The sequence below is a fragment of the Cinclus cinclus genome, chromosome 3, assembly GCF_963662255.1.
Source record: "Cinclus cinclus chromosome 3, bCinCin1.1, whole genome shotgun sequence".
Classification (NCBI taxonomy): domain Eukaryota; kingdom Metazoa; phylum Chordata; class Aves; order Passeriformes; family Cinclidae; genus Cinclus; species Cinclus cinclus.
This window is the reverse complement of record NC_085048.1, coordinates 59,836,205-59,848,273: the sequence shown is the minus strand read 5'-3', so window position 1 is coordinate 59,848,273 and position 12,069 is coordinate 59,836,205. Positions and strand designations below refer to the sequence as shown.

Below are 12,069 nucleotides of genomic sequence, written 5' to 3'. Positions count from 1 at the left end.
GACATACAGTTCTAAAAACAGAGGATACAAAATTTATCAAAATCAGAGAAATTTTGTATTGGTACTCCTTTTGCAAGGTGGGAGGAAGAAGCAGCTCTCTATTCCTGACCATGTTTTTAATCTACATTCATAATTTGTAGTATTATGCCAAATATTTATGTTAAAATACTAACAAATGCTAATATATCTGTCCCTTGCTCTTAAGAGCTGATATATATTGATCATATGTACAAGAAATGTATACTAAAGCCTTCAAACTAATTTCACAGATACATTCAATGCAGAGAGTGTAAAAATGTTATCTTGCATTTGAACTATAACACAAAATTCACAAACTTCAGATTTTAGGTACATCAGCTTCTGAGTTCAGGCTCACTGTTTTCAATTTCATTTTCAGTATTCAATTTGATTTGTTTCATACTTAATTTTTTAAAATAAGAATAAAATTTATAGAAGCAGCTGAACTAACTGGATATTTACTGCAACAAATGCACACTGCCAGTATTTATTGCAGTAAGCAACTTCAGGGGAGAGCAGGGGTGGAAAAACAAAACAAAACTATCATCTCATTAGCCAAGGTCATTATGTAAAATCTCATTAGGCACCATCCCACAATAATGTGAATAAACCCTATGGACACTGATGAAATGTAGATGATCATATACAGAATTGTATAATCATATATAATCATACATCACTACAGCACACTGTCAGCTTAGTAGCTGAAGTAGTTGAGTTGAAGATCCATTTGAGTAAGAGCTCCATTGATGCACACTGTAGAAAGCTCCCTTTGCCTGTTCACTGCAGTACAAGCAGGAGCTCAAATGCAAACAGAAACAACAGAGTAAGGGACAGGGAGTGTGTTGCCCAAAACTGAAACTTCAGAACAACTTCAGCATCCTTCCATAAGTATGTCTTACGTTAGTATCATTTAGTACTTCTGCAACATGAGGAAATAGGAACAGAATTTTATCTGGGGCTATTATATATAGGCTTCATCTTGATTTCTCAGTTTGTCTCTGATTTGTAAAAAATGTATCCACTTTACAGTTTTTTATTAAGTTCTGAAAAACAAATGGGCTGTAATTATATGAAGTTTAATAAACTTTTGGTAGTTCCAGCTGACTTCAGGAGATTTTCCACCTTTCTCCATCAGCTTTGTCACATGAAAGATTAACTGCACTGCCATGTGCAAACCTTTATTGGCAGCATGGACCTAAAGTCATCAGCAGCTACTACACCGTCAGTTGCAAGAATCACCTGTCAGGATAAGAAAAATTTCCTAGATAAGGCTGTTCAACTTTTTAAGCAATTTTTCAAAATGTTCCAGAATTTTAAGCTATTTTTTGCTGGGGTTTTAAACTGCTCAAAAAGTAAAACTTAGGTGTTAAAATCTAAAAAAAAAAAAAAAAAAAAAAAAAACAAACAAACAAAAAAAAAACCCTCCAAAAAATACAAACAAAAACACCAAAAAAAATCCGGATTTTTTTTTAATACAGTATTTTGCCAGCCTTCCCCCTGCCCACACCCAGAAGATAATTTCTTGGTCATCCAGATTGACGGAGATATTTTGTTTTGTATGAAATGCCATTTACAAAATAATAATGCAATGTGACAGCTATGACAAATTAAAATCATGTAGCAACAAAAGTATTTTTTTCATAATTAGTCCAATTTGCAACATTAATAAAAAGAATACTTTACATGAACCTAAACATGTACCATGATTCCTGAGAAACTATGGGAAAAAACCTGAAAAAGACCATCTTTCCTTTAAAACACATACAAAGATTTCTGCAGAGTTGATATGAGAAGACTTCCAGATAGCCACATGACAATACCAGTCTTCCAAGAACAGATAGAGATGTCATGAGTGCAAATTTATCTTACATGGCTACACTAGTCTCCAAACGATACATCTTATACCTTTAACACATATTCATTCAGACAAAGGGACAACAGCACCTATTCAGGGAAGGACAAAATAAAACAGGCATAATATGTAGAGATCAACAATATAAATCTCAAACTTTTGAGTGATAAATTAAGATAGATTTTATCAAACAACCGTCATAAGATTACAAGTCAAAACTCGTACTCTGGAGATTCAAGATGCAGAGAAGTATTAGCCATCAGCATCTGTAAACATTTGAAGACACATACAAACATACATACACACACACACATGTGTATATATATATATATATATATATGTATATATATATATATGTATATATATATATATATATACACATATATATATATATATATATATATATATATATATGAATAACTAAACTGTGAAAATTACTTTTCCCCCCTTCCCTAGAATGAATCTAAAATATTCCAGGTAAGGATTTACACCTATCTGCAGCACTTATGGTGAGCCTAGAAATCACCCACCAGCAAAACAGTGATTGAACTTCCCAAAGGTTTGGGTGGCATCAGGCAAAGCTGACCACTAATGTTCACATTTCACTCTGAGGATGTACTTGTATTGATGATCCAAAGCTACACAATTATTTCCTCAAGGTCCCTAAAGATACAGTATCTGAGAAGCCAATATCCCAGAAACTGATATCCCATTATACCACTATAGTCCCTATAGTTTTCATTTCCCTGCACCTCCACAATAAAAAAATGGAAATATGAGTAGCAAACTTTTTAAAAATACATGTTCAAAACTTCTCAATGAAACAGCAGAAAAATGCCATCAATGAAGGTGAATACAAAAAAAAAAAAAAATCCCCAGCCAAAAGAAAACCACCAAAACCAACAAAACAAACACCCTCATAAAGAAAGAAAAAAAGCTGTTTAACAGCTGTTCTAGAAAGCAGGTTACAAAACCATTAAAAGTTTCTGCAGTTTCAGGGAAAGTAAAGATGACATGACTTCTAAAAACACGAGAGGTTACCCTTCCTTCTGTTATTCCCACAGAATTTTACTCTGAAAAATTAAGCATTTAGTCATTGTCCATTTCCATGTAAATAGATCCAGCCTTGAAAACCAGAAGTGTATGACCTAATATCAAACGCCATTAGTTAATTTCTGGGCAGAAGGATTTCAATTTATATCATATAATTAATTCAAAGCAGGTTTACAAGTTTATACTGACATACCTGCTCAGTGACATGCTACTTTTGAGATATGGTAGCACAAAACTACTCTCTTTTGGCCAGGGAGAAGCTTCAGCAGACATACTTGCTCAGATCACTGAGAAACTTAGGAGATTAAGCGAACTCTTTTGTAATTAAGAAAAGTCCCTTGTCAAGAAAAAAGTATTAGATATACTTAGTATGTGGGAGATACTTGATTCGGACAGTTAACATTTTAAAGGCATTTAAGTGCAAAGAATACACATTCTGCTTGGAATGCATATGGTCCCTTAGAAATTGTCAGTATCACTTGCTCAATACAAAGTATAAACCCTAAAGATTAGACCTACTGTATTCCATGTCTTTTTCACTAAGTTATCAGAGATGTATAATATGACAAAACAAAGAACAGAAATATTCCTCTGGCTTAATTTTAATGACGGGTTATAAAAAAAACAAAAAAAAACAAAAAACAAAGAAAACTGGGAGAAAAAAAAACACCTACCGAACACCACACTCACTTATGTCATCATGCACAATTAGGCAGTGACTGCCTTCATGTAGAAAAGGATGCAGTTCTGTCATTGAATAATAACTTTAGTTTACATATTATGATTTTTGGTTTAAAATCCATTTTGACATCTTTAACAAGAAATGCCCTATTAAGCTTAGAGCAGCCTTTAACTGTTGCATTGAAGTAGGATTTGTAGCACTTTCTTCTAAGGAACTCATAGTTTAAGGACATGGTCCTCAAGAGGCACAAGTAACTTACTTGCCTTAAGAGCAGAGAACAAAGATAAAGGAGGGTATTAGATGAACATTCCACCTACTTGGCACACAACCTCATGCTAAAAGACCACCTCTTGCAAGAGCAGAAAACACTTGCCCTAAGAAGAGAAGGGTTGCTGATACCACAGTGAAAATGCTCAGCTTACTGGCATCAGTGTTTACACACAGAGGTTTGTCATAGTGAGCAGCAAGTTACACCACTTCACCACAAAGTTCAATATTGAACAATCCGCACACAGCATCAGAAAGTGTGACTCATTAACGTCCTCCAGTCACACTGGTTCTCAAAGTGGGAGGCATGGAGCAGGCTGCCAGCAACTGTGACTGCATAGAAATCAATGGTTTGTACATGTATACACATAAACAGCCTCAGTTTAAATAATTTTCCTCCAGCATATATCTTTTGCAAGAAAACGCAATTATACACATGTTCACAAAAAAAAAAAAATTAAAAATCAGGTGTTAGCTAGCTCAAAAGAAATAAACTAAAAACCCCTCCAGCTTGCTGAATCAGTGCAAGCATCAAATGGCATCAGAAGTGACAGGGCTCTGATTCACATTTACAGAGAAAAAAGCTGCACTGCTTCAGCCCTTCTAGCATCCTACCATCTGCTTCAACCTTCTTCCAGAGCCACTCACCCTGCAAATAAGTTGACAGAAGAAAACATGACTGTGCCTGAGTCAATTCAGTTCAGCTGGCATCTTCACTTAAACCATGTTTTTACGCAAAGTTTAATTCCCCTGCCTGAGCTGAAGCAGCTCAGGTGCAGACATGTTCCTTCCTGCTGCCTGCCCAGCAAGGCCCAAGAGGAAAGGGAGCACTCAGAGGCAGCTCACAGTAGCAACATCGCCCAGGTCGTCAGCCACTGCTCTGGAACTCGTGATCTTGTGCATCCACATGAGATTTCCCATTTAACAAGAATTTGTTTACTGTGTTATTTATGTCATTCAGCCTCCATTTTGCTTTCCTATAACCTACAGAAACAGGACCCCAAACAACAATGAGCATAAAGGGCTCTTATTTCTTTTGAATATGTATACCTAGCTAAGTGCAGTAAGCATCAAGTATGTTTGTTCTGCCTCTATTGCACAAATAGAGGACTATACATGCATGTAAATACCATTATTGAACTGGCTACAAACAGCAACAGTTCTGCCCTTCAGTTACAGATGCTATCTTTGCTCTGTGGAGAGGAATTTGTTTTCTAAGCTTTAATTGCAGCTACCTTGATAAATGAATGCTAAATAGTTTGGGAAAATATACGTATCTGTGTACCAGCACAAGGCAAAGACCAAAATGCAACACAAGGCAAATTTTACAAGAAAAAAATAAACACAGCTAAATAACTCAAGGTTAGGGTTAGAAAAAAGTTTCAAGGTAAAGTAACATACCCAAATTTCAAAGACAAATTCCATAATTTGTGGGGTCTCATCTTGAGCAATTTAAAATAGGCATAGCTTTTAAGAACAACTCAGCACAGCATCCCTCTTAGAAGCCTAAAGTGCTTGCAATCACTCATGTTACATTTAATAAACAAGTCACAGAAATAAAACTGCTTGTTATTTGCATTCTCTTCCTTTGGAAAGGGAGAGAAGCAGGACTTATAAATATTTTACCTGCTTGAAAACTCATAGGTTGTCATTTTTCTTTTAAGCAAATTCTGGCTCATTTCTTTGAAAATGAAAAAGAACAGAGAAATGATAAAAGAAAGAAGTGATGATGCACTTCGAGTAGGTGAGAGATAAAAGTCAACAGAAAAAGGAATAAAGCCAGCTGAAAGCAGGAGCTGGAGGAAGTAGGCAGAAAAAAAAAGCACAAAAGCAAAAATATAAAGAAACAAAGATTACAAAGGCATGACTCAATGTCTAAAGCTGTACAGGTCAAGATGCGTGACATATGTTTGCTTTTGGAGACAGAGCATTTGTGGACTCCAAGATACGTATTTCTTCCCTGGAGAGTATTCCAAAGCACATGAGATACAGCTCTGGATGTATGGATGTCAAGAGTAAAATAGAAGGGAGGGAAATGACAGTGAAGGAACAAACGAAGCTGAAGTATAAAGGACAAGTATTTATGTTAGCATGATACTTTCCAAGGAATTAGCTGTCAAAGGAATCTTTCCAACCTCCCCCCATACCCCAGCCTGAAACCAGGGAATGACTTGAACCATGAGTACCCACTTTTAAGTTTCCAAAATCAAAGGGAACAAAATAATGTACTTCCACTGCAGCAAAAAAGAACAAACATTTCCAAGAAAATACAGGGTACCTTCCTCTTCAATGGCAGCTTGACCTCACACAGACACACACAGCACACATTCATTAAAATACCACTTTGCTCCACAGGTACACAAAGGACTGAAAGACATTTCTGTCATATTCAGTAAATGGCTGGTTTATGAGGAATGCCATAATCAAATCAGACAATAATGGCAGCAACACTTAACACTGAGGATGTTATCACTGATCAATAAATAGTAACTTCACACTACTAGGAACAGACACAAAGAGAAACTACTTAAAAATAACACTCTTCAATAAGAGACTCCCCTCTTTTTATAACATTAACAATCCTCTGCAGTTTAACCATCACAGACGTACTGAACACCACTGTCACAGGTTTTGGATTTGGGTTTTAATTAGCCTTCAGAGGATGAGTAATAATTTTTCAGTGCAAGTGCTTTCTAAAGATCAAAATCTACCTTATCATTATAAAAATGGAATACCATTGCTACCGTCTACTTTGATTTTCCTTAGGAGAGTGCAAGTGATACAAGAATGTACACACAGAGAATTTGTACAGTTCTATTATATAAAGCCCAAGATTCCTCCCTGCTTCAAGACCACCAGTAAGAATAAGCACCAACTATGTATGAAAATCTTTGACTAAAAATCTTGTCAATCACATATGGTTACACTGCAAATACTCTCAAAGACGCGACGGAAGTTGCAGAATTCAACTCTGGTAGAGCATGTAGCTCACAGTAGTGATGAAATCAGAAGGTGAGGAACACCTAGCAGCTCATCCTGCTTTAGCACTTGTGAATCATACAGCTGCAAAGAAAATTTATCTCTGAAAGATCAAAGTGTTAAAACATATAAATAAATTGCAAATGGTGGCTTAATAAATCAGTTTTATAACCCTGATTATAAAACATTATACTTTTAATCCTACATTTACATTCTGGTATCTGCAGGAAGTCCAGCAGGCTTCAGAGCTCAAGGTGATGAGATTGCAAACAGACAGAAGTGTCAGCCCACATAGAAAAGCTCTCCAAAAGCTTAATCATGGCAAACAGAATAGAGTAGCACCCAGTCCTAATGCAATACTATCAGGTTGCACCCTCAATACCTGTTTAAAACCAGGAAAGTAAACACACTTGCAGTGAGGATACCATCATTGTCTGTGTTATTTCAACTACTCAAATCATACTCAAGCAGCTTCATGTCTGCAGAAGATTTACACTTAATAAACTCCTCTGAAGTAACCTGGAGCCCACTAGTGACAATTCATCTACTGAGCCCACAGTAGCCATTGGTTACGGCTGAGCATTTTTACCTTCTTTACTGCTACCATTATTAAGAAGATTTGCATTTAACAGGTACAATTTAGGGTTTGTTAATGTCCCTATCTTCTTGCCTGAAGAAACCAAGTAATGAATGACCTTTGGCTTTCAACTGTACTGCTTAGCAAAATAATTTCTGGAGGCAGAATTGAAACTTAGTTATAAATAATAGTTCTTATTGCAAAAAAAAATTAATTTGAAGATATTTTCCTGCCACAAGTCAAACTACAATAATTTAAAGCAGGTAAAGAAGCACTAACCCTTTAAGATAACTCAATTATTCTTATAGGGAGTGCTTTTAGCAGTGTAACCTTCTTTGTACTTGGTTCCCAACTAAAGATAAGTAAATAAAAGTTACACTATATTGCTCACATCAAGTGCCTAATTCTTTACTGCCAGTAGTTCATTTAACTACTACAACATAAGAGTAAAAATCAGTATATTTGATTTGCTGTCACTCTGTGTTCACTTTATACAGATGAAAAGGACTCCAGAGCTACAGAGAAAAAGGCCCTAGAAAGACACCAGAAGCTTACTTAAAAAAAATATAGCTCAAACCTCCAAAGCAAATACAGCTTAAACTAAGACCAAACTCACATACAAGTTACAACAAAGAGAAAAAGTAATGCTGTTACCTAGTGGTGGAAAGCTAGGTACATGCAAAATTGTACAGCTCTTTTTTATTCTCATCACTTCAAATTTTAATCTACAAATTCATGAAATTACATCAGGAGAAAAAAAACAAAAACAATAAACCATGCCTGATTCATAAGCTAATGAAAAACACTGCTTTTCTTGCATTCAGTTCTGTGACAAAGAATCAGTATTCTTGCAAGTGCCAGTTTTGATTCTCAGAGTAATTAAGAGGCGAGGAGCTTCATCATTTCCTGGTCATCCCAAACCTCCTGTTTTACTCTCCTCTTTCACCAATCGCAAGAGTCGGAAACTTGTGGTATGAAAGCAACTTCAACCTTGATTCCCATTAGTTTTCCACTGAGTATGATAACCCAAACTGTACTGTGCACCCCTCAGCATCTTATCAGATCGCATTTTCAATTATGTAAATCAGCATCAGTGGAATTCAGTCAGCATTCTCTCCTAAATATGTTAATTTTGCTTTCAGCCAGAAAATAAATAACTAGAGGAGGAGAAGGAATATATTAAGACTTTAAAGTCACTTACTCAAATGCAAAGAAGAGTCCACTGGTGACCAAGATGAGAACAAGAGTCAGGTAAAAGACTCCAGTCTGTCGAGCCATCATGATCCTCCCATTGCAGAAGAATTTGTTTCTTCCAGGAAAAACCTCCCATTTTCTCTTGGGAACTGATTTCTTTTTCTTATGGGGAGACTCCATGGGAGACGAAGAGCTGTGTGTGCTAATCTGACTGTATTCACAGTCTTTCATGGGCCCACTTCCACCTCCAGGAGTCATCAAGAAAGAATAAATGTGGGGAGAACCCCACCAAAAATGTATACAAATATATATGTGCAAATATTCTTCTGGCCAACAGAGCCCTCTCCACCAGCCCCAGTTAATAAAAAAAGCAAATAAAATGATGAAAAGTCTGCTACCAGACTAGCAATAGGTGTATCATGCAAGCACCACTTAACTCTTCAGAAACCAAAGCTGTCATATCACAAATGCTTGAGAGGGATCCTTCCTTCCTTCCTCCACCAGTTACAAAACAACCACGTAGGACAATCCTTTTAAAAACAACTTATCACAAAACAGGACAAAAAGAAAAAAAAATTATAAATCAGTTAGGGTCTCCAAAGGAAAAAAAAATATCAGTCTATTTTAATCAAGTTTATTTTCAAATGGGAAGGTTTTTCCTTCCCACGCACACCCTGAGAGTTTTCTCCGAGGGTCAGAAGGTTGGTCAAAGCAAGGTTTAGCAATCGAGTCTATCATTCATAGAGATTTGTTATAATCCTCCTTTGCGCAGCAGATTCCACTGCTAAAAATGACCATTCCTAAGACGTTCCCTCGAGAGACACGCGAAACGAATCATTAAGGGGGAGGGGAAAAATTTTTTAAAAAAAGGAAAAAAGAAAAAAAAAGGAAAAAAAAAAAGTAGAAAAGGCAAGTAAGGAACCAGGCTGCAACTCCAGCTCCCGAAGAACACTTGAAGCTCTCCTCTTCCTGAAGCCGCAGTCCAGCGGGAAGCGGCCGCCGCTCCGCGCAGACCGAGGGGCGCAGGGTTCCCCTGTCACCACTCCACAGGAAGGGATTCTCCCGAGCCCGTGGCAGCTCGGGGCACGGCCGGTCGCCGACACACACCAGCACCTCGGGAGCAGGTCCTCCTCATCCTCCCTGCCCGCGCCTCCCCCTACACAACAGGTCCCCGCCGCCGCCTCATGCTCCCCAGCGCCTCGGCCCCGCGGGAGGGAGGTTGGGAGGCAGGGGACGGGGAGGCTTCGCCGCCGCTAGATCTCTGCCACGACTTCCCCCTCCCCGCACCATCCTCGCCGCCCGGCTCAGCGCCTCCGCGGCCGCTCGCACCCCGCCCCACCGCGGGCTCTAGCCCACGGCCCGCCGCGGTGCCGGGTCCCCCCCCGCATCCCGCCCCCTCCCCCGGCGCACAGGAGCGGCTCTCCGCCGGCTTCCCCGGCTTCGCTGTGCTCTGGCCCCGCAGCAAGGTGAGAAAAACGCCCGGCTTCCCCCTTCGCGAACCAGAACTCTTCACCCTTCTTTATGAGCCTCTACCCAGGCTTCCCCCCGGCAGCCAGACCCCGAAGCAGCAGCTGCCACCACCTCTTCATTTTCAGGGGAGGCGGTAACCACCGCAGCGCCGGCCGCCCGCCCGCCCGCGGGAGGAACCGGCGGGGGACGGGACCACACAGGCGCGCACCCTCCGCCCTCGGCCGGCCGGTCACTCAGCCGCTTCTCGGCGACAATGCAGCAGGTCCCACGCACCGGCCGGCCCGACCCGGCCCTCTCCCCGGCCACTGGAGAGCGGTGACTGCGCTAACTCTTCTCCATCGTCACCTCCCCGCAGGCAGCCGCCCACCGGCCGGGCTGGAAGCGCGGGGCGGCGAGCCGGGCAGCGGGCGTCCGCCTGGAGCCCCACTCCCGCTGTCGCCGCCGCCTCCCGCTCAGCCGAGCCGCCCCCGACCCACGCTCCGCTGAGCCCCGAGCGGTGTGTGCCGCCAGCCCCGGGCGGTAGCCGCGTCCTGCCCCGCTGCCGGGCCGAGGGCGAGCGAGTCCCCCAGCGAACGATGGGTTCGCAGAAGCCCCGCCCGCGCGGCCCGACCTAGCGGGACCAGCCCCCGCCCCGGTTCGGACACGGCGCTCGAGACACGCCCCTCCGCCCGCCGGGAGTTGTAGTTTCGCTCAGTTGTAGTTTTGCAGCCGGAGGCGGGACGGTGTCGCGATGGACTACAAGCCCCAGCATGTCTTCCGAGCCGTCCTGGCGGGGCGGGGCCAGGCTGGGCTGGGCTGCCGCGGCGGCTCTGGGGGGGCGGAGGCTCTGCCCGCCTGGGCCGGCCATGTCCCGCGTCCGTCGCCCCGTGCACGGACCCGGTTTTCCCCGGGCAGCCCTCTGTGCCCTGCCCCGCGATGGAGGACTGCGTCCGGGTTTGTGTTTCAGTCAGGCCGGAAGGCCGGCGCTAGAACTCCTGATCCGTCCCGTCGGGAGCCGCGCCGCCCTCCCCGCGTTCCGGGTCACCCGGCATAACTGAGAGGTGGTTCCTGTCCCACCTGCCCAAAGTGCTCGGCTGCAGCAGTGCTGCGCTAGCGCGCCGCTGTCCCTGCTTCTCTTGCATGCCGATGCTTCACTGCTCCACCGGCGGCATCCACATGCTCCATTATGCTGCTGGAATCACAGAGTCACCGAGGCTGGAGAAGACCTTTGAGATCATCGTGTCCAACCTATGACCTATGAAGTAACACGGTCTTGTCAACTAGATTATGGCACTAAGTGCCACATCCAGTCTTACCTTAAAAACATTCCTAAGGATAGTGACTCCACCACCTCGGTGGGCAGTCCATCCTAATGTTCAATCACCCTTTCTGTGAATAACTTCGGAATGTCCAACCTAAACTTTATTTGGGGCAGCTTTCGACTGTTGTCCTCATGTCCTATTGCTGGTTACGCGAGAGAAGAGACCAACCTCCATCTGGTTGGAATCTCCTTTCAGGCTGTTACAGGGAGTGATATGGTCTCCCCTGAGCCTCCTGTTTTCCAGGCTAAACAACTCTACTCCTTCAGCCACTTCTAGGACTTGTGTTCCAGACCCTTCACCAGCCTTGTTGCCCTTCACCAGACACGCTCCTGAATCTCAGCATCCTTCCTAAACTGAGGGGCCCAGAAATGAACACAGCACTCAAGGTGTGATCTCACCAGTGCCGAGTACAGGGGAGGACTGACCTTCCTGCTCCTGCTGGCACACTGTTTCTGATGCAGGCCAGGATGGCCACTGGCCTTCTTTCCCACGTGGGCGCACCGCTGGAAGTATAAGATTTGTCCACCAACGCTGACATGTTCATACAGACCCTCACTGTGTTCTGACTTCACAGCCCAGAAAGGTATGAGCCATGAAGGGAGAGCTTTCCTATAAATACCATCCTGCACCAAGCCCTTCTCACATCAGCACTGCACAGAGCTACCTGCAGAAA

General features: G+C 42.3%; 2 protein-coding genes across 4 annotated transcripts in view; one reads left to right on the top strand and one right to left on the bottom strand.

The window, feature by feature from the left end:
- Positions 1-9,776, bottom strand: part of ZDHHC14 (zinc finger DHHC-type palmitoyltransferase 14) — a 91,952-nt gene extending 82,176 nt beyond the window's left edge. For all 3 annotated transcript variants that reach the window (XM_062488875.1, XM_062488874.1, XM_062488876.1), the window contains exon 1: positions 8,633-9,776. In XM_062488875.1, the coding sequence (XP_062344859.1) occupies positions 8,633-8,883 (251 nt within the window). In that variant the 5' untranslated portion in view covers positions 8,884-9,776. The remainder of the gene's footprint in view (positions 1-8,632) is intronic.
- Positions 9,777-11,480: 1,704 nt separating this feature from the next.
- TMEM242 (transmembrane protein 242) overlaps positions 11,481-12,069 on the top strand; it is a 41,203-nt gene continuing 40,614 nt past the window's right edge. Inside the window, 1 exon segment of the mRNA XM_062488982.1 lies at positions 11,481-11,573. Coding sequence (XP_062344966.1) covers positions 11,481-11,573 — 93 coding nt within the window.